Source organism: Eleutherodactylus coqui, chromosome 10 (assembly GCF_035609145.1).
Source record: "Eleutherodactylus coqui strain aEleCoq1 chromosome 10, aEleCoq1.hap1, whole genome shotgun sequence".
NCBI lineage: Eukaryota > Metazoa > Chordata > Amphibia > Anura > Eleutherodactylidae > Eleutherodactylus > Eleutherodactylus coqui.
Window position 1 is genome coordinate 23,430,383 of NC_089846.1, and position 23,148 is coordinate 23,453,530.

At 47.1% G+C, this 23,148-nt stretch overlaps 1 protein-coding gene across 4 annotated transcripts in view; it reads left to right on the forward strand.

Annotated features, from left to right (window-relative positions):
* Window positions 1-23,148, forward strand: part of FPGS (folylpolyglutamate synthase) — a 41,294-nt gene that overhangs the window by 869 nt on the left and 17,277 nt on the right. Inside the window, exons 1-8 of one of the 4 annotated variants that reach the window (XM_066580578.1) lie at window positions 654-676; window positions 16,452-16,580; window positions 17,247-17,300; window positions 18,365-18,429; window positions 18,787-18,901; window positions 21,039-21,116; window positions 21,194-21,255; window positions 22,932-23,034. In XM_066580578.1, coding sequence (XP_066436675.1) covers window positions 16,548-16,580; window positions 17,247-17,300; window positions 18,365-18,429; window positions 18,787-18,901; window positions 21,039-21,116; window positions 21,194-21,255; window positions 22,932-23,034 — 510 coding nt within the window. In that variant the 5' untranslated portion in view covers window positions 654-676; window positions 16,452-16,547. Of the gene's footprint in view, window positions 1-653; window positions 677-13,984; window positions 14,142-15,484; window positions 15,646-16,451; window positions 16,581-17,246; window positions 17,301-18,364; window positions 18,430-18,786; window positions 18,902-21,038; window positions 21,117-21,193; window positions 21,256-22,931; window positions 23,035-23,148 lie in introns of those variants that run through there. The other 3 variants (XM_066580575.1, XM_066580576.1, XM_066580577.1) reach the window with 3 other exon arrangements.

The window sequence follows — 23,148 nt, forward strand, 5'->3', positions numbered from 1 at the left end:
ATACAGCCGAGCGCTCCAAGCGGGGTACAGAGAACACAGCTGGACAGCTGTGTTCTTCATACCTTGCCTGCGTTCAGGGAGCGGGATACAACTGAAACAATAGTATCAGCTGTATGCCGCTGTGCATTCCTGATAACTGACCGCTGTTCTTTCAGCATGCTGAAAGATCAGTGACGGCTTAACGAAAACGGCACGATGTCAGCGCAGTTAGACACAACGATTATCGCTCAAAAGACGGCTTTTGAGCGATTAATTGTTGTGTCTAAATGGGCCTTTATTGGGGCAGGAAACAGTTGCCTAGTGAAAGTAATTGCCCATCACTCGCTGAAAATACCCTCCGGTCCTGGAAAGCAAGGATAGTCGCCTCACTTCTCTGACTACAGAGGCCGACAGTCGGGTAAATGACGGCAGGAGTGCTGACGTCACCGCTAAGGTGTAGTTCAGAGTGCTGGACAGTCCGGTCTGTCGGCTTCAGCAGCTTTTTCTGCTCTCAGTGAGAGGGAGGTTGGTGCTGGTAAGTTGTAGGACCTGTGAGCTATAAACTAGCTCTATGCATGCTGGGAGTTGTAGTTATTAGTCTGTTGTTGTGTTTACTGCAGAAGTGATGCATGTAAACACAGCGGCAGATCGGCGGCTGCACGGGACGAAGAAGAGGGTGCAGAGCGGCAGATGAAAGGTACAGGATGCCGCTACTTAGCTGAACCTCCTAGATTTTAGCATCTTCACAATATCCATTTTGTACACAGAAAACCCCCTAAGGGCGTGACCTACTTTGGCCATAAGATTTTTACATCGCTACGTTCAAAGTCCCATAACTTTTTTTTATTTTTCTATGGTTGGAGCTCTTTGGGGGCTTGTTTTTGGTGTGACGAGCTGTAGTTTTTATTTGTACCATTTAGGGGTACATACAGCTTTTTGATCACTTTTTTTGTAATTTTTGGGGGAGGTAAAATGAACAAAATAAAACATTTTGCCTTGTTTTTTTTTGACGTTTTTTGCTGTGCAGGATAAATAGTGTGTGTAACTTATAGTACAGGTCATTATGGACACAATGATACCAAATACATGAGGTTTTTCTTAAATGTTTAATTTTTTTTGCACAATGGGGAAAAATGAGCAAAAAAGGTTTGTTTTTTTTTTTGTTTGTTTTTTTTTTACATCGTTTTGTTTTTTTTACTCTTTATCTCTCTGAAGGGGACCTGTACCATAGCAGCTATTACTGCTATGATAAGACATTGCAAGAGTTCTGCCTTATCGCTTGTAATCGCGATCCTAGGCAAAGGAAGCCGGGAAGTCTGTATCTGGCGTCCTGTTACCATGGCAACCCATCGGCCCTCTGCGATTACATTGCGGGGGACCAATGACATCACATTGGGAGATAGATATATAGATTGTGGCATGTAAGGGGATAACAGCGTGGGGGGGGGCATGGTCCTAATGTACCCCTGCTGTTGCAGCAGGGGGCCGACTATCGGTAGCAAATGGCTCCCGCTGCCGGATAGTGTGGGTTCAGCTTCTGATCTCGCGCTATCCACAGGGTGTAAGTGTACGTCCTGTTGCGTTAAGTATCCCACAGCCAGGATGTAAACTTATGCCCTGTGACGTTAAGGGGTTAAAGGGAATCTGTCACCAGGTTCATGCTACCCAAACCACAGGCAGCATGAACCCGGTATGGACAGGTATGCACATTGCCCCCATGTATGTTCTATTATGAAATGCTGTGGTGTTTCAGAATAAACTTACTTTGGAGTTTGACTCTGAACGGCGCCTCGACTCACAAGGGGGCGGTGAACCGGCTTTTTCCCAACCAGATCATCTAGACTAGAGTGACCGCTATCTCCCCTTTGTTTATACACAGTCGTCTCTCTGCTAGTGACTGTTATTGTGATGAAACCCTAAAACGCACTGCTGACAAAAACAGGATTTTTGTTACTTAGCATAAAGTCCCTTTCACTGACCACCTACACCCAGCGGCAGGCAGCCGGAGGGCCAGCACCAACTGTCGAGAACAGCGCAGTCCAGAGCGTGAGTCCTGCTATTCTGGAGAAGTTCAAGACCAAATCTTTGTCTCACCGCTGGTTCACCCAGGATAGTCGTTTGCCTTTTTTAGCTGGTAGCAAACTGGAACACAAAGTAGTTTCCTCTTTGCTTTTCTCGCCTGTTCTGTAGCCCCTGTAGGGCTCGAGTCTGACTCCCCGCTGCTCCTACACAAATCGGTTGTCCTCGGCAAGCGTGACTGACTGTACCTACCGCCGGCTAGTCTGTCCATATCCTTTCTGTAGGGTGTACTCGTTAACAGCACCCTCCCTAATTAATATAATCCTACTAAGTGCTTTCTTGATGATCAGAAAATATCTTCCCTTCTAGTGACGGGAACGCTTCCAGCCTTCATTATCTCTGTCCTACAGAAAGCATTACTTGCCAGCTGCCGATAGACCTGTCGCTTACTAGAGCCTACTGGGAACAACAGGCGAATCACAAAACCTTTTCCTTGTCCCAGCTCGTTGGGGACTACTCTAGAACCTCGCAAGGTCTGCTGTGTCCCCCAACACAGATAAGGATTTGTATTATGAAATAAAAAGTAAGTCCACAGCACTCCAATAGGGACCACTTAAGTGGGGAAGACCTCAATCACGGTGTAGGCTCCGATTTTGCGTGATCGCGATTTTAACATTACAAATCCCATAGACCCCTGCAGAAAAAAAAACGCTGCGAATTTCGCAGTGAAAAAAAGCTGTATTGGGTAGTCACCCTTAGTTCATAAGTTTAAAATTGCCAATATAGAGAACCCCATTGAATTTCGGGAAATCTCTGTGACCATGAGATATATGTTGTAATATACCGGTAGCATTGTTCGTTTGGTGGCTTGTGTGTTGTGTCATTACTGCCGCCTAGTGGCATATGCTGAAATTGTGCTTCATCATTATGCTTTATGAGGTTGGCGTGTTGAGCTTTGATTGACATTTTATTAGTCCTTATTGCTTTGTCTGTCCAGTCATATAGTTCAGTGTATATCAGACAGATTGAATCGGGTCATTTGGAGGTGTTGGCAACAATTTACATTTCTACATATATTCAGAGCCTGTTAATATCTTTGGCGGCAGTAGGAAAATGTATCAGACATGCCATCAAACAGACCTTTAAAGCACTAAAGTAATCCATGTGAATGCTGAGAATGGAGCAGAACTACAGCTGTGAGGTTTAGGTGATGGGGACCTGGTGCAAGGTGTTTATGTGCAGATGGGGTTTTCTTTAACTTGACTCTTAAAGTACCCTCACATGGGGCAATTCTTGCCCAAATTATCGCTAGAAACAGCAAATACGGGTGATAGCCATCCCTTGGACAAGCCGAAGCCGATAGGGTTGATTTGTCGGAGTCGCTTGGTTTTTAGCTCCCCTAAAAACTAAGCGGCTGTCGGCCTCAATCTTTGAGCAACTGCCCGTTTACTATGAATGGAGTAGGGCGGCCCGGAGCAATCTTCAACCCGCTTTGTCTTCATTCACTGAACGACTATCAATCCCGTGTAAAGGCACAGGAGCGATAGTCGCTGGGACCCCCTTATGTGGTTTGCAGACCGCTCATCATCTTGGTAACTCTTCTCTGAACTTGCTCCAGTTTGTCTAGGTCTTTTTTTATCAGGGTGCCCAGAACTAGACACAGTATTCCAGATGAGGTCTGACTAAGGGTCCATTTAGATGGGACGACTGTTGGGCAAACAATGCCTTACACTCATCCCCGTGTGTCCTCGCTCCCGCGCTCCTGCACGGTAGCTAGTATAACTGGCTCACTCACACAGCGGCCAGCAGGAGGGGTGGGGCAGTGCAGAAGATTTCTCTCCTCTCACTCCCCTGCCCCTCTCCATTGACTTAACATAGCGGCCGTTCAGTACTAAGCGGATGCTATTTACACTGAGCGATCAGTGATGAGCTCATCGTTCAGTGTAAATAGCAGCCGTTCAGTATTGAACGTCTACTATGTTATGTCAATGGAGAGGGGAGCGGGGGAGCGAGAGGAGCGAAATCTCCTTCAGCCTCCCCGCTGAGAGCTTCGATACTAGCTGCCGTGCAGGTGCACAGGATCTAGTTTGTGCGGGGACGTCTAAAAGGGCCTTAAAAAGGAGTAGAGGGGGGATAATTACCTCATGTGATCTAGACTCTATGCTTCTGTTAATACATCCCAGAATTGTGTTTGCCTTTTTGGCTGCTGCATCATATTGTTGACTCATGTTCAGTCTGTAATCTATAAGAATACCCAAGTCTTTTTCACATGTGCTGCTGCTTAGCCCGATTCCTTCCATTCTGTATGTGCCCTTTTAATTTTTCTTGACCCGATGTAGTACTCTGCCTTTCTCCTTGTTAAATACCATCCTGTCGGTCGCCGCGCACTGTACTACCTTGTCCAGATCTTTTTGAATCCTCTGTCTCTCTTCCTCAGTGTTAGCCGTCCCTCCTAGCTTTGTGTCGTCTGCAAACTTGATCAGTTACCTGTGCTTCTAGTTCCTTCACTTTCTAGACGAGGTCTTCAAAGTCTCTGCAGCTAGTTTAAAGGTCTTTTTTTTTTTCAGTGTCATTGGTCCTCACGTGTATTAGTAGGAATGGGTAGTTGTCTGTAGAACTGAAGAGCCTTAGGCCTCATGTCCACAGGACAGTCAGATTTCGCGGGTGGGAGCCCGCAGCATAATCTAACCCTGCCCGCAGCAAGAGGTCAGTACTTACCTGTCCAGATCCCCTGTGTGGCTGTGCGGGTCTCTCCATCTAATTCACTGCGGATGCGGGCGGGCGCACCAGCCAGCGCGCCACAGCACATGCGCAGTGGAGTTTTTAAAAAATCTTCTGCTTTCCCGCGGGATTCGTGGCACATCCGCAGTGTCAGCTGCAGGTACACTTTTTTTTTTTTTTTGTGCGGTGCATTTTTAACATTAGAAAGTCCCATTGACATAGGGAGCCCTTAATGGATTTCTGTAGCTATTCTCTCCTGAAGACTTTTTTTTTTTTTTTTTTTTTCCCAAAATATTTTTTATTTAGTTTTAAGGCAATACATGGTACTCAGATGTCTGAAGATGCATTTTACATTAAAGTAGTCAATAAGAAAGGACAAGTTACAATTCTCCATATACATTAGTATTAGCCATATACACTTGTAAACTTTACGCCAAAAGTCAAACTTGCAAAACTTCAAACATAGGTTTTGTAGGAGCTTCGTGTTTAGACATATGGTTTTTATCTTATCTAGTTTATGCTCCAGATTTACGTTTAAACTATGTATGTTTGTATTTAAAACTGTTTTATTTTATATAAAATTACAACATTATCAAACAGTCAACATAAACCGTCGCCACGGTTCCCACATAGCATTAAAACTCTTTAAGTTATTGTTAGCTTTCGCGAAAATTTTTTCATAGGTGTAGTGGTCCGCTAGGGTACTTAGTAGGTCTATCACACTTGGAGGGGATTCTGTTTTCCACTTTCTGGTTATAATTAGTTTAGCTGTCATCAAATAATGACAGATCCATTTACGGTGATTTCTGGGAATATGGTCACAATCAAAAAGCAATATAGCAAGTTGTGAGTTTATTTTTATCTGAACTCCTGTGATTTTGGGGATAAGGGCGAAGGTTTCCTCCCAAAATTTTTTAACTTTTGGACATTCCCATAGGATATGTAGGAGCGTACCGTTGTTGCCACAGTTTCTCCAACATTCGCTGCTTTGGGAGGAAAAACTTCTGGCTAGTTTGGTTGGGGTGTAATACCACCTCGTCAATATTTTATAATGTGTTTGTAGGATATTTGCTGAGAGGGTGGATTTGTTAGCCCACTCAAAGGTTTTCAACCATTGGGTTTGTGTCTTTCTACATTTCAAGTCTGTTTCCCAGTTTATCAAATGGGCTCTTTTTGACATTCCCATATCTCCAGCCAGGGCATTGTAAAATCCTCTCGTTTTTGTTCTACCGGAACCACTGCGTGCTGTAAAGAGGAGGTTCAGTTCCTCCGGTATCCCCAGGGACTCCAGTTGGCTTTTTTTCAGGAATGACTGAATTTGACAATATGTAAAAATATCTCTCGTCTCTAGTCCATATAGCTCCCGTAGGGCATCAAAGGAAAGAACCCCCCCTCCCTCCATGCAATCTGAAATGAGCTTGATCCCTTTTCTTTTCCATTTTTCAATGTGTATATTTTGAATATAGAAGGAAAGGGTCTCTATTGGCAGTTCAAGTTTTACACTTTTCGGTGAGTTGCTAAATTTGTGGATATAAGTATTCCAGGCTTGTAGTGTTGCCAACATAGGAGGTGAGAAGTCACGCATTTCTATCAAAGGGTGGCATCCCGGATACAAAGTCCCCAACATGCACACCTCTAGGAGAGATCTCAAAGATCGGTTATTATTTGCTTGTTTTTCCATCAGGCTCCACGATGGTAGATCGGACACCTGTAGCCAAGTCATAGATTGGCTTAGGATGGTTGCTTGATAATAGGCATGCAAGTTGGGAACTCCCATCCCCCCCTGCTTACGGTGTTGATATAAGATCTGAGCGGCTACTCTTGGTCTCTTTCTACTCCAGATAAAGCTCATGAGCTGGGTTTGGAATTTCGCGATAGATTCTGATGAGATTGGGTAGCTAAGTGTGCGAAATAAGTAAAGTATTTTTGGCAAAAGTAACATTTTATAAAGAACTATTTTTCCTAGCCAAGAATGTTCAATTTTCTCCAAGCGGTCGAGCTCGTTTTGGAATGCCAGATGGAGTGGTTCTAGATTTAATGGTACAATGTTTGACAAAGGGTAGCACAATTTAATGCCCAAGTATGGGATCTCGGAATGCCATTGGAAAGGGAACTCTCTCTGGATATCTAGTTTCAATTGTTTGTCAATATTTATGCTCAATATTTGTGACTTGTCTACATTCAGTTTATAATATGAGACTTTGCTGAAGTCCTCTATACACTCCATGGTTTTTCTCAAGGAGATCAGTGGATCTGATAGAAACAGTAGGACGTCATCAGCAAACAATCCTATTTTATGCTGTCTGTCGCTTAGGTGTGCTCCTCTGATTTCAGGGGATATTCTTATTATTTCAGCTAACGGCTCCATCATCATGACAAAAAGTAGAGGGGAGAGGGGGCACCCCTGACGCGTTCCATTAGTGATATTAAATGGTGACGATAAGGCTCCCCCCACTAATACTCTTGCGGATGGTGAAGAGTACAAGGCGCGGACGGCCCGTAAAAAACTGCCCTCAATTCCGAATTTCCGGAGAACCGCAAAGGCGAATTCCCAGTGGAGTCTATCGAACGCCTTCTCTGCGTCCAGGGCAAGGAGGAGAGAAGGCGTTCGACTCGACCCAACCCTTGAGATCAGGTTCAGGGCTCTTCTTGTTCCATCCGCCGCCTGTCTCCCCTTTGTGAAACCTACCTGGTCTTTATGTATTACCTCAGGGAGGACCTCCAATAGTCTTGTAGCTAGAATCTTAGAATAAATTTTTGTATCCGAGTTTAATAGGGAGATAGGTCTGAAATGGGAAGGAACTGTGGGAGATTTACCCGGCTTGGGAATTGTGGTGATTGTCGCCTGTAACATCTCCTGAGGCAAAGAACCATCTATCATCGCGTCGTTAAGTGTTTTTCCTAGGTGGGCAGATAAATGAGTAGCAAATAATTTATAATATTCATTTGAGAAGCCGTCAGGCCCGGGGGATTTATAGTTTTTTAATTGGTTTATAGTTCTGGAGATTTCCGCAACGGATATGGGTTTGTTTAGTTCTTGCGCCTTGGTACCTAATGAGGGAAGAGACATTCTGTTTAGGAATTTATCAATGATGACGGAGTTAGGTTGCTGGATGTCAGGGTCTTCTCTTAAATTATAAAGTTTAGTGTAATAGTCTTTGAAAGTTTCAGCAATTTTTTGGGGGTGGGAAATTTTTATATCGGGATTTTTGTTATCTATCAAGTACGGGATTTGGGTTTTTGTTCTTTTTGGTTTTGTTTGGTTGGCCATTAATTTTGAGGGTTTGTCCATGTTGGAATAAAAGTTAGCCTTGTAGTATATGGAATCTTTCTCAAAGTTTTCGAGGAGGATTGATCTGAGATCCCTTCTAAGTGTTATTAGATCATTCGTGTGTGCGTTCCCTTCCGAAGCGCTTTGAATTGTTTTTTCCATTTCTTTTATTTTGTCTAGAAGTTCATCTACTTGTTTTCTCTTTTCTTTTTTATGCTGTTTGCTCATTTTAATTAATATACCTCGTATGACAGCCTTATGGGCGTTCCATATCGTAGAGTTTTTTATTTCAGGGTTTGAGTTTAGATTAAAGTATTCGTCGATTGCGTCACTAACTATTTTTCGATTTTTAGGGGATTTTAGTAGATTAATGTCGTTTCTCCATATCTTAAGGTTGTTATGTAGGGCGCCAAGATGTATTTTTAGTGTAATAGGTGAATGGTCCGACCAGGATGTCGTTCCAATATCTGATGCTTGTATGTGTGGGAGTGTCCATCTATCCGCTAGAAAAAGGTCTATCCTAGAAAATGTTTTATGGCGCGGGGAGTAGTAGGTATATTCACGAGATGAGGAGTTTAGGCATCTAAATGTGTCATATAAATTTTGTTTGTGAAGCCACTGGTTTAGCATGGGAGAGGTTCTATTTTGAGCCGTAGAGTCATATGTCTTATCCGGTATAATATTAAAGTCTCCACAAATTAGCAGTTTTCCCTGCTTCAGTTTATTAATTTTTCTGAGTGTTTTGTTTAAAAAAGATATTTGCGCTTTATTGGGGGCGTATATATTAGCTAAAGTAATTTTTTGTCCAGAGAGAGTACCCACCAGTATGATAAATCTACCATATGGATCTAATATTTGTGTGTGGGGTGTAAATCTGGTATCGTCTCTGAATGCTACCAGAACTCCGGCTCTTTTCTTTTTTGAATTTGCCATAAAAATTTGTGGGAATTTTTTGTTGGTGAGTTTTGGGCCTGTTAACTCCGTGAGATGCGTTTCTTGTACACATAATATGTTAGCATTTGATTCCCGAGCTTCTCTCCATAACATCGCCCTTTTGAAAGGGGAATTTAGGCCCTTAGCGTTTTGCGAAAGTATTTTAATACTCATTGTGTTTAAAAGTGTTTTCGCTTGTGTTTTGGATTAGTGGGGTGGCGACAAATTTTTTTAAAAACAACGTGTAGAACATGTATAACATATAGCAGATACTTAAGGGCTTGATTTTCTCTTGTTGTCTTCGTTGCGACACGTCAGAGCTCTTTGTACCTGCGGAATAGCAAAGAACATAGAAAAAGAACATAGAGGTGTAACACCAAATAAGTAAGAAGGCAGGTCTTGACACCTGTGTGTAATTGGGGGTAAGCAAGAGTTCGCCTTGAGATTCTCCAGCCCGATTTTTCTGTTGGTTCAAGTTAGCACCAGCAGCAGATTATTCAGGAAAGCCCAGTTGCGTAACCATTGGTCAGTTGTGTCTTAGTTATCTGGGGGAGGTCGCGATTTGCGTGACGATGGGTTCTGCGGTTCTTTTTGATTTGTAGAAAAAGACTTCTCAGTTATTGGGATTCCCCATTTTTGGAGAGTGGATTCCCCCATTTTGGGTGATGAGATTACTTGGAGTGCATTGTCCTTGTATATTAGCAATTTGGTGGGGAATCCCCATCTGTATGGGATTTTTGCTGCTCTCAAAGATGTCGTGATTTTTGCAAAGGTCTTCCGGCTTTGGACTGTGAATGCTGATAAATCCGCAAACAAGTGGATTTCAGAGTACGGGTTGGGGAGAATGGTCATTTTTCTTGCTGCATGCATAAGATCCTCCTTAATGTGGAAAAAATGTATTCTTGCGATTACATCTCGGGGAGCTGATGCTGGTATGAATTTTGGTTTAGGCAGTCTATGGATCCTATCAATTATGCAATCATTTTCCGTCGCATTGGGTAGTAGAGTTGCCATAAGTTTAGAGAGATACTTTTTTAGCTCTGCTTGACCAATATGTTCAGGAACACCTCTGAGTTTGATGTTGTTCCTTCTGTTCCTGTCTTCCAGGTCTGCTAGTTTGTACTTAATGGAAGCTACCTCTTCCTCCAACGCATAATGCGCATCAATCAGACTATTATGCGATGTTGTGAATTCTGCCATTTTGCTTTCTATATGTTCTGTACGGTCTTCTAGTTCTGAGATAGATTGACGAAATGTGGAGGATATCTGTTTTATATCGTTTTGCAGCGTATCTCTTAGTGCTATAATCATGTTTTTAATGAAAGCTTCTGAGGCAGGTGTGTTGGAGGTGGGGACATTTACAATAAGGTCTTCTTCTTCTCCAGAGCTCTGTGAAGATTGTGGGGGAGATAGCCTAGGTTTTTGTTTTTCTGGACTATCAGAGATTGACTGAGCCTGGGAGGAGGTAGTAGAAGATGGCGGCGCGGCCATTTTATGGGTCTGAGAGGTCCGCATATGTTGTATTTTGTTTAATGCACTTTTGAATGTATCTTCTCCCTCCTCCTCTGCATTGTGCATTATTAATTTCTGCCTGGTTTTTTTATTCTTTATTAAGCTCACTTCTGAGCTGTTTGATTGTGCACTTTGTTTTGATGCTGGAGGGGGGGGGGGGGTTTGGGGAGCGCTGCAGCGCTATGTCAGTTGGGGACTGTGGTGTGACATATCTCTCTCCCCTCTCCTTGCTTAGCGCTCTACTCGGCATGGTCTCCCGCTCTGTCTGCTGCATTAGGACACTGTCTGTGTCCGGAGCCCTGCGCTGAGGTGTCAGCGCTGGGGGGGTTGGGGAGCGCCGAGGCGCCATGTCAGCTGGGGATTGTGAAGTGTCCGTTCTCCCCCCTCTCCCCTTGCTTACCGCTCCGCTCTGCAAGCTCCTCTGCGCTGTCAGCTGTACCAGATCACCGTTCATGTCCGGAGCTCCGTTATCTGCGGTGGATGTGACAGATGCCGCTCTGGTCTCTTCGTTCGCTGCGGAGACAGTGTGGGAAGCCATTTTCTCATGAAGCGCGGGCCGCTCCCGGTCTTCGGGTCTTACGGGGAAGAAGTCCGAGACCCTCTTTGGCGGTGGTTTGAAAGCCTTCCTTTTGGGCATGATGTCCCAAGGTTTGGGAGGTAAGTGGTTTCTTTTATTTTGCTGCTGGCAGGCTATTTTTTTTTGCTTTTCAGGCTGGATCTAGACGGAGATCAGTTAAAGATGTCCGTCTTCTCTCTCAGTCAGGCCACGCCCCCCTCTCCTGAAGACTTTTCACCTTTTCCTCCAATAAACACCCAAGCATGCATTTCTGGCAGGTAGAAAAAAAATATATACATTTGGCATCACTGTAATTGTACCGACTTACTGAACAAATTCATACGCCCCTTTTACTGAACTCCCTAAAAACTAAACCCGCCCCAAAATGGCACCATTACATCTTTATTTTCATTTCACCCAACTTTTTTGAGTTTGAATTGAGTTCTGCAGTGGATGGGCAGCCAGCGCAGCGACTGGCATAGTGCAGAGGCATCTGAGAAACGGCTGGATGGGAAGAGAAGTCTAGCTGCCGCATTTAGTGTGGACAGGAGAGGGGAGAGTCTGGGGTGGGGAAGGCCAATGAACAGCGAGGTCCAGTAGTCGAGTCGGGAATGGATGAAGGCGGTCTTTAGTGTGTCCATGGTGAGAAATGGACAGATTTTGGCAGTATTTCTGAGGTGCAGGTGGCATGTTCGGGCCAGAGATCGGACGTGGGGAGTGAAGGAGAGGTCCGAGTCTAGTGTGACACTGTTACAGCTACTGATATGGAGATGATGGGGGGAGGTCAGCTGATTGAGGGTGGAAAGACAAGAAGGTTAGGTTTTGAGATGCTAAGTTTGAGAAAAAGGGAGGACATAGTGTTAGAGACAGCGGACAGACAGTCGGTGACGTTTTGGAGGAATGGTCCAGAGATGTCACGAGAGGAGGTGTATAGTTGGGTGTCGTTAGCGTAGAGATGGTATTGGAGGCTAAATCTGTGGATGGTTTGTCCGATTGGGGCTGTATAGATGGAGAAGAGAAGGGGACCGTGTCCTGGGGTACCCCAACAGCGAGAGGAAGTGGAGAGGAGCTAGATCCAGTGACGCAGACGCTGAAAGAGTGGTCAGATAGGTAGGAGGACCAGGAGAGAGCAGTGTCCTTTAGACCAATAGAGCGGAGCATTGTGAGGAGGAGGTCATGGTGAACAGTGTCAAATGCAGCAGAGAGGTTGAGGACGACTAGTAGGGAGTAGCCGCCCCTCGACGTCGCCGTCATCGGGTCGTTTGACACTTTTGTGAGGGCAGTTTTTGTCAAGTGTAGGGGACAGAAAACGGACTGTGGGGGTCGAGGAGAGAGTTGTCAGAGAGAAAGCGTGTGAGGCGGGAGTAAACCAGGCGTTCTAGTAATTTGGAGATGAAGGGGAGGTTTGAGTCGGGTCGGTAGTTGGCAGCATCGATCGGGTCATGGGTCGGTTTCTTTAGCAGAGGGGATATGATGGAGTGTTTGAATGAGGAGGAGAAAATACAGTCAGAGAGAGGTTGAAGATGGCGGTGAGGTGGGAGAGGGACCGGAGGAGGTGTAAGGCGAGAGGGTCGCTAGCGCAGGTGGTGGGGCGAGCAGAGGAGATCTATCCGGAGACTTCTTCCTCTGTTGTTGGTTCTAGTACAGATAATTTTCTAGCAAGTGTGAAGGAACTCTAAAGGCCCATTTACACGGGACGACTGTCGAGAAAACGATGCCCGACACTTGTCCCCGTGTATACTCTCTCCCGTGCTGTCACACAGGAGCGAGTATCGCTGGCTCTCTCACAGAGCGGCCAGCAGGGGGCAGGTGGAGATTTCCCCCGCCCCTCTCCATTCAGTACTGAACAGATAGGCTGACCAGCGGAGATTCGTCTGCCGACTCCTGCTACTGGGCGGCGATCTCCGCCGTGGGACTTTGCAACGCCCGTGGATAAGGGGCATAAGGCTTAACTCCTTTAGTGGCACGCCCAGAAAATCCCCGGGGCTTGCTACACTGACCATGCAGTTAAACCCCGGAAGATTTCCGTGGACAGCTCTAGTGCTGAAATGTGCAGAGCACTGAGCTGTCATCTGAAATCTTCCGGGAGTTTTTATTGTATTGTTGACTGCCCTGTGAGGCATGACATGGTAATGAAGGGGTTAAGGGCGCCTTCGCGCTGGCGGTACAATTGCCAGATGCAAGAGTGAGTGAAAACGCAGAGTTACGAAACCGCGTGAGTGAATACATCGCCAATGTGAAGGAAACCATTGAAAATCATTAATGTTGCAATAAAAACAAAATGGCGGCACGTCCTATCTTTTTGCACTTTTTTTTTTAAATCTCCCGTTTTCCTCGGTAACCGCCGTTTTATCACATCGCAAAAACACAAATCTGTGATTTGTGTGCGTTGTGTTTTTAACATAAAGTCCCATTAACTTTCGCACTAAAAAACTGCGATAAAATCACGTGGAAAAAAAAACCACATAAGTAAATCATAAGTGGCAGCCATGTTTTTGTGAGAAAAAGCTGTGCCGACGGACAAAAATCACGGTAAAAAAGTTGTGATTTTTGCCGTAATATTCTCACGGCAATACCGCGATCGGCAGCGTGAAGGAGCCCTAACGGATAAATGTGATGGCCGTGAAAATCCTGTCCGCAAAACGTGACGAAACGAGGTCATTCCATGTTGTTGTTTTGACTAGCGGTAGTCTCGCGTGATATTACTTCGCAGGAGGCTGTATCTTCGCATGCGCCAGTGTGTTTACGCCCTAATTTGTCTAATGAACCCCAGACACGTCTCTCCTCAGCCTCGCACACTACATCACTAGCAGTGTCCTCTACATGGAGGCATTACAGAGACACGGCGCCATCTTTCTCAGCCGCCACACTGCGGAGCGCGTGACAGAGCGAGGACTGCGCGCCAAAAGCAGGGGGCGGGGTCTGGTGACGTCACCCGCACGCATCCTGCTGCCACACGCAACATGGCGGCGCACGCGTGCCGTTCCAGAGGTTACCGTGGGTTCAGGGGGCGTGTCTGGCGCCCCCAGCATGGCTCCATGGTACCGGGCACTACACGCGGTGGTGCGGCTGCGGCCATATCCTGCCGCCCACCGTCAGTCCCGCGGACTCAGCGCTCAGGCGGCCCCTGCTGTGAGGATGGAGTATCAGGTATCGGGGTTACATCAGCCGCACATGACACCTCCTGGCGGACTACGAGCCCCAGCATGACCGCCGGTGGCAGCTTCTCTGCAGTTTGTTGCAGTGGGTCTGCTGAGGTCTCTATTGCTGCTCCCCATAGAGATCTACGGCAGAGATGTCAAGTCATGTGACTGCGCCAAAGTTGCATCTTGCGTTGGTGTGACCGCTGTCCGACTGCAGTGCGGCTGCCTTCTGGCTTTGATGTTTCGGTGGTCGTACATCTGTATAAAGTCGCCACCGCCGAGCGGCTGCCATTGGGTCGCTTGTGTAGTTGGCGATGGAAGCGGCTGTTAAAGGGGCGGGAGGCATTATTTGTGCGGTTATTGAGGTTTCGCTTCCAATAAATGACACACTTCTTTTTCCCCAAAATGCGACTTTACGTTTGGCGCCGTGGAGACTACAGCGAGGATTTCACACTGACAGCAATGCGACATTTTTAGAGACGGGTTTTACCGTAGATTGGACGCGGCTTCCACGTAAAGCTCGGAATTTCACGGATCTGATGCTTCTTGTTTTTGCCTGAAAAGCTCACATTTGCAGTTAAATTGCAGGAGCGCGAGATCCGGCTCAATATCACGCAGGTAGCCTTGCGGTTCGTCCTCAAAGGGAGGAGATGCTGCAGAATTGTCGCGTGGAAATTTAGTAGATGATGACCTCCCCCCCCCCCCCTCGCCCCCGCTGTATATTTAGTAAATGACACCCTCGCCCCCGCTGTATATTTAGGTAGATGAGCCCCCCCCCCCCCCACCACTGCCCCCCGCTGTATATTTAGTAAATGACCCCTACCGCCCCCCACTTAAAGTTTAACTCCGGTACGGCGGGTTCTCTATGAGTGATCTCGGGGGAGGGGCGCAGGTGCTCATTCACCTCCGGCTCACTGTAGGACGCGCCGTCCTATAATCCACCCTCATAGCATGCGGCGACTTCACTGCGGGATCGCTTCTCCTTCCACAGTGGCGTCCGTGTGAGAGGAGCGCAGTCCATGGGCGGTCGGTGCGCCATTCATTTCAGTGGGGCTGAAGGAAATGCCTGAAGGCTTGCCGCTCGGCTATCTCCACAGTCCCACTAAGGCCGCATGCACACGGGCAGGTCTGATTCTGCATGTGGGAGCCCGTAGCAGAATCGGGCCCCGGCCGCTGTGGCGTCCGCGTGTACCTGCTTTTTTTTCGCTTCATCTGTATCACGGATGGTTCGCACGGCTCGCCGTCGGACGCGCAATAGAGAATTTTATTTTTTAAAACTCCTGCTTTTCCCGCGTCATCGCTAGCGGAAGGGCTGCGGATCAGACAACGTCTATTGACTAATGGAAGCCATCCGCGCAAAAATGGAGCATGCTGCAATTTGTCGTCCACGAGCGGAAACCGCGATTCGTTTACACTCGTGTGCATGAATAATCACTTTTCCATAGAGTGCTATGGGCGGTATTTGCAGCGAAATACCCTGCAGCGAGGAGGATACAGGATACCATCCAGCGGTGGGACCCCCATCCTGCGGATAGGGGATAATCGTACGCAAATCCGCATCATTTCCTTGTCAAAAACCGCACCGAAAGGTTGAAATCCGCTGTGAATTTGCCCAAAAAACCACACCGATGGTGCAGATTTTGAGTAGAAATGGCGCGGATTTTCCACTGTGGACGTTTTGCCCCAATTCCGCTATGTGCGAACGCGTCCTAAAGCGCCGATACGTGTTAGTCTACTTGTCCGGACTCGCCAGTCCCCGTCGGCCCCCTCTAACCTGTATGGAGGAGGCTCAGCGCTCCCTTGATGGATGACGTTGGGGCGTTGAATTGTAAGGCCTGATCCTATTCTTCCCTGAGAGATGAGCAGCCTTCTCCCTTCACCCACAACCATTGGCGTGTATGGGGGAGCAGCTGCCAGACTAATGATCACCCCTCCGACAGTATGCTCTGTCATAACGACTGTAACCTTGATGGACGCCCTAATAAGTGTCATTGGTCGGTCACGGCTTGCATCGTAGCGGCTGCAGCTGTGTAAGCAGGATGACGCCTGTGCAAATTTTTCCGCCACTTTCCTAGCAGCTGGAGTCGTATGTGTGTATAGGAGATGCATAGTGGGAAGTTATGGAAGTTCCACGGTAGTTCCAGAACTTTCCACTATACATCCTATGCACACAGCTGCTTGGAAAATGGCGACCCAAGCTGGATTAATGATGACTGGTAGGTTCGTCTCACTTGTTCCCAGTGACCAGTAGGGGGCGTAGTTTTCTGCTGTATAGTTCTTAAAGGAGCCAATATTAAATTGCTCTTTCTGCTTTCAGGATGCCATAAGAACTCTTAACACCCTGCAGACAAATGCCAGCTACCTGGCCCAGGTGAAGAGGCAGCGCAACGACCCTCAGGAGCAGCTGGCGGCCATGAAGGGCTTCCTGGAGAGGAGCGGTATGCAGGTAAGGGTCCACGCGTCGGCCTCGCTCCAGCTTCATAGACCGGAGGGGCTTCGGCTCATTTATAGGATATGAAGTCGTACTCGCCAGGTTGTTCTCCTGCCGATCGGCGCTGCAGATCCCATAATCCCTCTGGTCTCACCTGACCGCTGCAGCCATTCCGAGGCCACAGTGCTCATGTACCGCTCTTTCTAGCTGTGATGCTAGGGGAGCGGCACATGGCTGCTGGAGCGGTACGATGGTAGCCGTTCATAGAGAAAGACGAAAGGACTCCGGGAGCCGATGGCCGGGGGGTTGTGGGTGCCGATGGCCGGGGGGGCTGCGGGAGCCGATGGCCGGGGGGGCTGCGGGTGCCGATGGCCGGGGGGCTGCGGGTGCCGATGGCCGGGGGGCTGCGGGTGCCGATGGCCGGGGGGCTGCGGGTGCCGATGGCCGGGGGGCTGCGGGTGCCGATGGCTGGGGGATGAACGGATGAGTACGGACGCTTTTGTTTTAACACATTTGGAGCCATTTTTAGTAAAAACTGCTCACCCCTAGACAACTTTTTGTAAACTTTGCAAACGCCTGTAATGTAGCGTCCGCTGGTTGTTGTATGCAGCCGCTTCGTAGAACTTTGTGCCATTACTGACTGCCAGCACTGATGTGTCTTATGGGTCTCTGTGTCTGCAGGTGGAGGACTTGGATCAGCTGAACATCATCCACGTTACTGGAACAAAGGGGAAGGTGAGTGATGGGGGAAGGCGCCGGATTCAGGGGGGTCGTGTTTTGGGATCCTCTTTGTTTCCTGCTGTTACACGTTCCTTCCTGCCATTTCTTAAGTGTCTGTTTCTAGGGAAGCTGGATGCCATCAAATGCTGCTGCCCCTTACAGCGATGGCCGCCCAGCCTTCCTGGCTCTGTAATGGTAAATTGCGCACAACAGATATTTTAAGGTCGTCTTTCATCTTCAGATCATCCGCCGTGTGAATGAGCTTGTCTATCCGCGCTCGTTCACACGGATGATCTGGGTGGGGACGAATGATCGTTACCACAAACGTTCGCCCTCCTACAGCCATCGCTGATCAGCTGCACATCTTCACACGGCAAATGTGCAGCTGACCACCCAAAAAGACAGAACGAATTGTCTTTTACACAGTTTTTGCCCAATAATTGGGCAATTTGAAAGGCTCTTTAAATGGTTGTTTTGGGACTTCTAAAATACCAAGAACAGAGAAATGACCAAGTAGTCGCCTGTTAAATGTCCCATCGCTCCAGTGCAGCCGCATCGGTCATGTCACTCATCATTCACATGACCTCTGCATGCAATCGCTGGCCTCGGTGGTCACCTGCTGTACATGGCAGCATCGCCGCTGAAGTAAGTGAGCGGCTGCAGCGATTACGTGAAAGATGAACGACGCATGACTGCGGCAGGAGCTTCTGGGACCGGAGCGACTTTGCTGGAACAGTGGGGCCATTAACGGGTGGTACGGAATATATATATATTAATTTTTTTTTTCGTTCCCTGGTCTTGGGTTGTTTTACAAGTCCTGGAAAACCCTTTTACCCCTGTAGTGCTGAACTAGGCGTAGGGAACAAGGTAGTAAAGCTTTTGTATGAGATGGTGTGCCCCCTACTGTCCAAATAGAAGCACAGGGCCACTGGCTGAGTACATTTATACAGAACTCTGGACGACACATGATGAGTCAGGCGTGTGTCTGTATAATATATATATTTTTAGATGATCGCTGTGTATATATGTATATATACTACTTGTATTCATTTAAGTCTTTACACTTTGATCTTTTTAAGGGGTCCACTTGTGCCTTCGCTGAGCAAATTCTTAGAAACTGCGGCCTGAAGACTGGATTCTACAGGTATCTGTGCTTATTAAAGGAACACTCCACAAAGTTGATGCTATGTTACGTGTAGTACAGGGCCCGAAGGGGCCGAGCATGACGCCCCTCCACCCAGCACCAGGCATAATGCACTGTGAGGTTTGCCCTGGAGCGTCTGTTGCTGCTGCAGTTATTGACTCCAGTTTAAAGCCTCTTTATCTCTTATAACAGCAGAGTGCATTCTGGGTATTACATTTCTGGAAATGAGAAGCGGCTTCCGTCCTTCTAATCTCATATAACCTGTTAGACCGCCATAAAAGTTGTGTGCCGAGGATGATCTCCGGAGTGTGATGACGGTTTGACCGGCCCAGTTTGTAAACTTCTTCTCTCTTCCAGCTCTCCACACTTGGTGCAGGTGAGAGAGCGGATCCGAATCAACGGGATGCCAATTAGCAAGGAGCTGTTTAGCAAATACTTCTGGCAAGTGTACAACCGCTTGGAGGAAACTAAGGTTAGTCACTGATGGGGAAGATATACAGCGGCTTCATTTTTGCATATGGTATAATTAGCTGTGCTTCCAAAAACATGTCCTGCACACAGCAAGTGGCGCTGCCTATCACTTTACTTATATGTGGCTGAGAGCATTTAGAAAGGGTGCAGTCATAAAGCCGGATCGGCACTATATGGCACTACTGGTGTCCTATATTGTAATAGCAATGGTGTACTTGAATAGAAAGCATAGATGTGCTACACAATGGTATTGTACATGGGCCTGTTGGTATGAGGCACGGGGCGCCGGATACATGGATTTCAATTTTGTATTGTGGCCGTTGTAAGGAATAAGGGAATAAAACCCAATTGTAAAGTTGAAGAGTAGCAGGTGAGAAGCAGAATTCCAATGCCTTCTCTACGTCCGGTGGGACCGCTGCTAGGACTGATGTAAGGAAAGTGTCCTTCTGCTACGATAGGGGCCGATCCAGAAGCCGGCTGCAGAAGATTCAGGTACTGATCTGCATTGAGCATCTCTGGGATGAACCACAAAAGGAGGACACTTTCGTTATTTCAGTCCTAGCAGCGGTCTCACCGACTTAGAGACTCGGAAAGCTGACTTCTGCTTCTCACCTGCTACTCCTCAACTTTACAATATGGTTTTACTCTCTCTTACAGGGGCCACAACACAAAATTGAAATCCATGTTCCTGGCCTGGGCACAATGATACCATCATGTAGCGCATCCATGTCTTCCAAGTCAAGCATGCTGTTTTGGCTTTAGTGTAGGATGTTGAGAGAGGGTGTTGGATCGGTCTTTCTGACTACGCTACTGTATATCTCGGTACTAGGCTGAGCACTATACAGCAGTATTGGGACTCGCACGGTGGTAGGTTATTGGGAATGTTCAAGAAAAGATCCCATTAACCTAATATTTGGTTGTCCTCTCCTGCTCCTCTAGTGGGAGGACCAGACAGCTGCAGTTTTACACTGCGTAGCTTTTAGCCTGTCTGAACCTGATCTCGTTTCATAGATTGTTTTACGGGAAGAGACTAATGTCTGATGGCATTCGTGCTGCGATGGTTTCTGCACTGCAGACCTTGATGGCATATCTGTACGGTCTGATTGTTGGGACAGTCAGTCGATGCCTAGAATGAAAGGGCTATGCATTTGGTTCCGTTCACAAAGTGTGGTGTGCTTTAGGCCCTTTTACACGGGCCGACAGTCTTTTAAACGACTGCACAAGCACTGGCGTCCCTGCCAAGGTCGTTGGCGCAGAGCATTCAAACAAAGGTTTGCTGCCAGCTCACGGGCCTCTTGTCCGCCTCTTGCTCGGCGCTTCACCTCCTATGGGATTCGCTGAGCGGAGAGCATTTACATTACCATGAGTGCGGCTCCTGGCACCCAGCTGATGACGCAGGGGGAAACCAAAGCCAGCCTGACGTCTCCCCTGCAACAGCAGCTCGCCTGTTTGTGAGACAGCAGCTACGTCTTTTCTTTATTTTCTTTCTTTTTGCATTTTGGACTCCCTTCTGCATCAGCAGGAGACCCGCCTATTTTCGTAAGGGGGATAATGGCAGAAGATGACAACTGCTCCATTCATTTCCAAGGAACGGAGGAAGATTGAGTGCGTCAATCTCCTTCCGGCCCATAGAAGTGAATGGAGCAGTGGTAGAGACCTAAGGATCGCTGGGGGTCCCACCAATCGGACCCCCAGTGATCAGACATTTATCTTCTATCCCGTGTATTAGGGAAGAAATATCATTAATTGCAGAACTCCCTTTAATTATCGATTTCTTAGAAATAGAAAAGAGTGCAGCATTACGCAAAAACAGGCGGACGGCTGCCTGCAGTGTCCCCGTGTGAACCGAGACCGAAGGGTTTGGTCACGGTCAGATTTAGTAAGGAATCTTGAAGTCTCGGGCTGTGTACGATCCGGAGATCCTTCTCTGTATGACTCTAATTACTGGTCATGTGCAGCCGTAATGCTTCATGCTTGCAGAACTAAGTAAATAAGCCGCATATCTCCTCTGATCGGCGCTTCCACAGCTTCCCCTCCTGACGGTACTTTGTGTATCAGTGAGAGCGACCCTGGATGAAGTTCTGTAACTTGTAAACTACTTGTCCCCGTCTGAACTCTTCGACTTCTTCTTTCCTCAGAGCGATGACCTGTGCTCCATGCCGGCTTACTTCCGCTTCCTGACAATAATGGCCTTCCATGTGTTTCTGCAGGAAAAGGTTTGTATCCCATGAGGCCTGTGTCCTCCTGCCCCGTGTATATAATGCTAGCTCTTACCAGCTCCTTTTTGATGCAGGTGGACCTGGCTTTGCTAGAAGTTGGGATTGGTGGAGCTTATGACTGTACAAATATCATCAGGTAGGTCTCCCGTGTGCTGATCTATTTGCTATACCTGCATAAAATCTTTATAGAACCTGATGGAATAACATATTGCCGTTATGGTATAGTGCCACCTCATGGTCAAAATTCGAAAGTGGTAAAATGCCTTTAAAAAATTTAAAAAAAAAAGTTTCTCCATGTTAAAGGTGTTGTTCAACTGTTAAGTATTGATGACCTATAGCCAGGCGGCTGTGCTTGTTCATAGAGCTGATTCCTGGAGGAAGTGGACAGCTCCGTTCTAAATGCAGTGGCCAGGCTTGATATTACAGGCAAAGTTCCCATTAAAATGAGTGGACTAGCCACTGCAATGGGGACAACTGTCCGTTTCCTGCAGAAATTGGTTCCGTGCATGAGCACAGCGGCCCAACGAGGAAGCCGGATGGCAGAACCCTGACTATCTACTATCAACCCCTTCAGTTAATGCAGGTTTTTAAAATGACTCAACAATGCAATTTAATCTCACAAGTATTTATTAAGGAATACGACAATCGCATTGCAACTGTTTTTTGTAATGAAAGAATACATTCTAACAATTTTGGCAAATTTTCAAATTTTGGAGGAAGGAGATTTTTCGGGCGTGCCACTAAAGGGGTTAATGGCCTATCCAGAGGCTAAGCCAATAGTACTTTACAACTGAACAAACTGAAACTTTGTTTCAAAGGTAGTTATTGGAGCTTTTGGCACATAAGGTGGCAACAGTCTGTCGCAATAACAGAACACAGGGGGCCCCAAGGGCACAGAGATAAAGATATAACACATGCGGTGCCAGTAACAGATGTACTTCCTAGGCATGGCTTGCAGTGTGATAAGCTGGGAGTGATTAAAAGAACCCAAGTCGATCAAATCGCGTTAATAAGGACGTTCCTAATTTCCTCCACAGCAGAATTAGTTCAATAAAATAACTCAAATTAGGTATATTAAGGCCGGGCTCGGTGAGCTGCGAAATATACGCGTGCAGCACGCAGCCAATACACAATGTTGCGTACGGGCTGCCCATCCACATGTGCCATCTTGGTGTGTATGCGCCATAATCCGCACCAATATAGAAGATGCTGCGACTTTTCTTGCACACGTAATATACGCAATTTGTGTGAGTGACAACATGGCCGCCTATGGGATATTGGCCCAGCGTAGTATATACACGAATTCCACTCGTGTGAGACTGCCTTAGGCCTGCCTCACACAGACGGTTTTCAGCATTTAGCGCAGCGCCAAAGACTGTCAGAGGCTCCCATTGTTTTAAATGGAGCCTCTCACACAGCTGCTCCATGATAAGGAGTTGCTACATGCCAGCAAAGCGCCGTAGCGGCTGAAGGGATCCCCCGCCGCTGCTGTCCTCTGCCCTGCCGGCCTCATTGAAAGCAATGGACGATATCGCAGGAACATAGAACATGCTGCGATGTGTTTCCTGCATTGCGGTGCCATGCAGGAAAACATCACTCATGCGTATGACCCCATTCAAATGAATGGGGTTCATATTAGTGCGTCTCGCAATGCACAAATCTCGCATGATTTTGTCGCCCGTGTGAAACTGGCGTGAATGTTAATTCAGTTGGCTCGTCCGTTTTTTTAGTAGCTAATCTTCTCCCTTTTAATGCATACTACAAATTGTAATGCGGTTCTCCATATATAAACGCACCTTCTAATTCCTGCAGGAAGCCGATTGTCTGTGGGATTTCGTCCCTGGGTATTGACCACACTGCCATCCTGGGGGACACCATAGAGAAGATTGCCTGGCAGAAAGCCGGCATATTCAAGGTTTGGAGAATGACGTTCACTTGCGTTATCCAGTTTCCGTATTTTAATCTCCCTGTCTGTAAAAGCGCTATTAAAGGGGTTGTACCAAGATTGCAAGTCGTCCCCATCCATAGG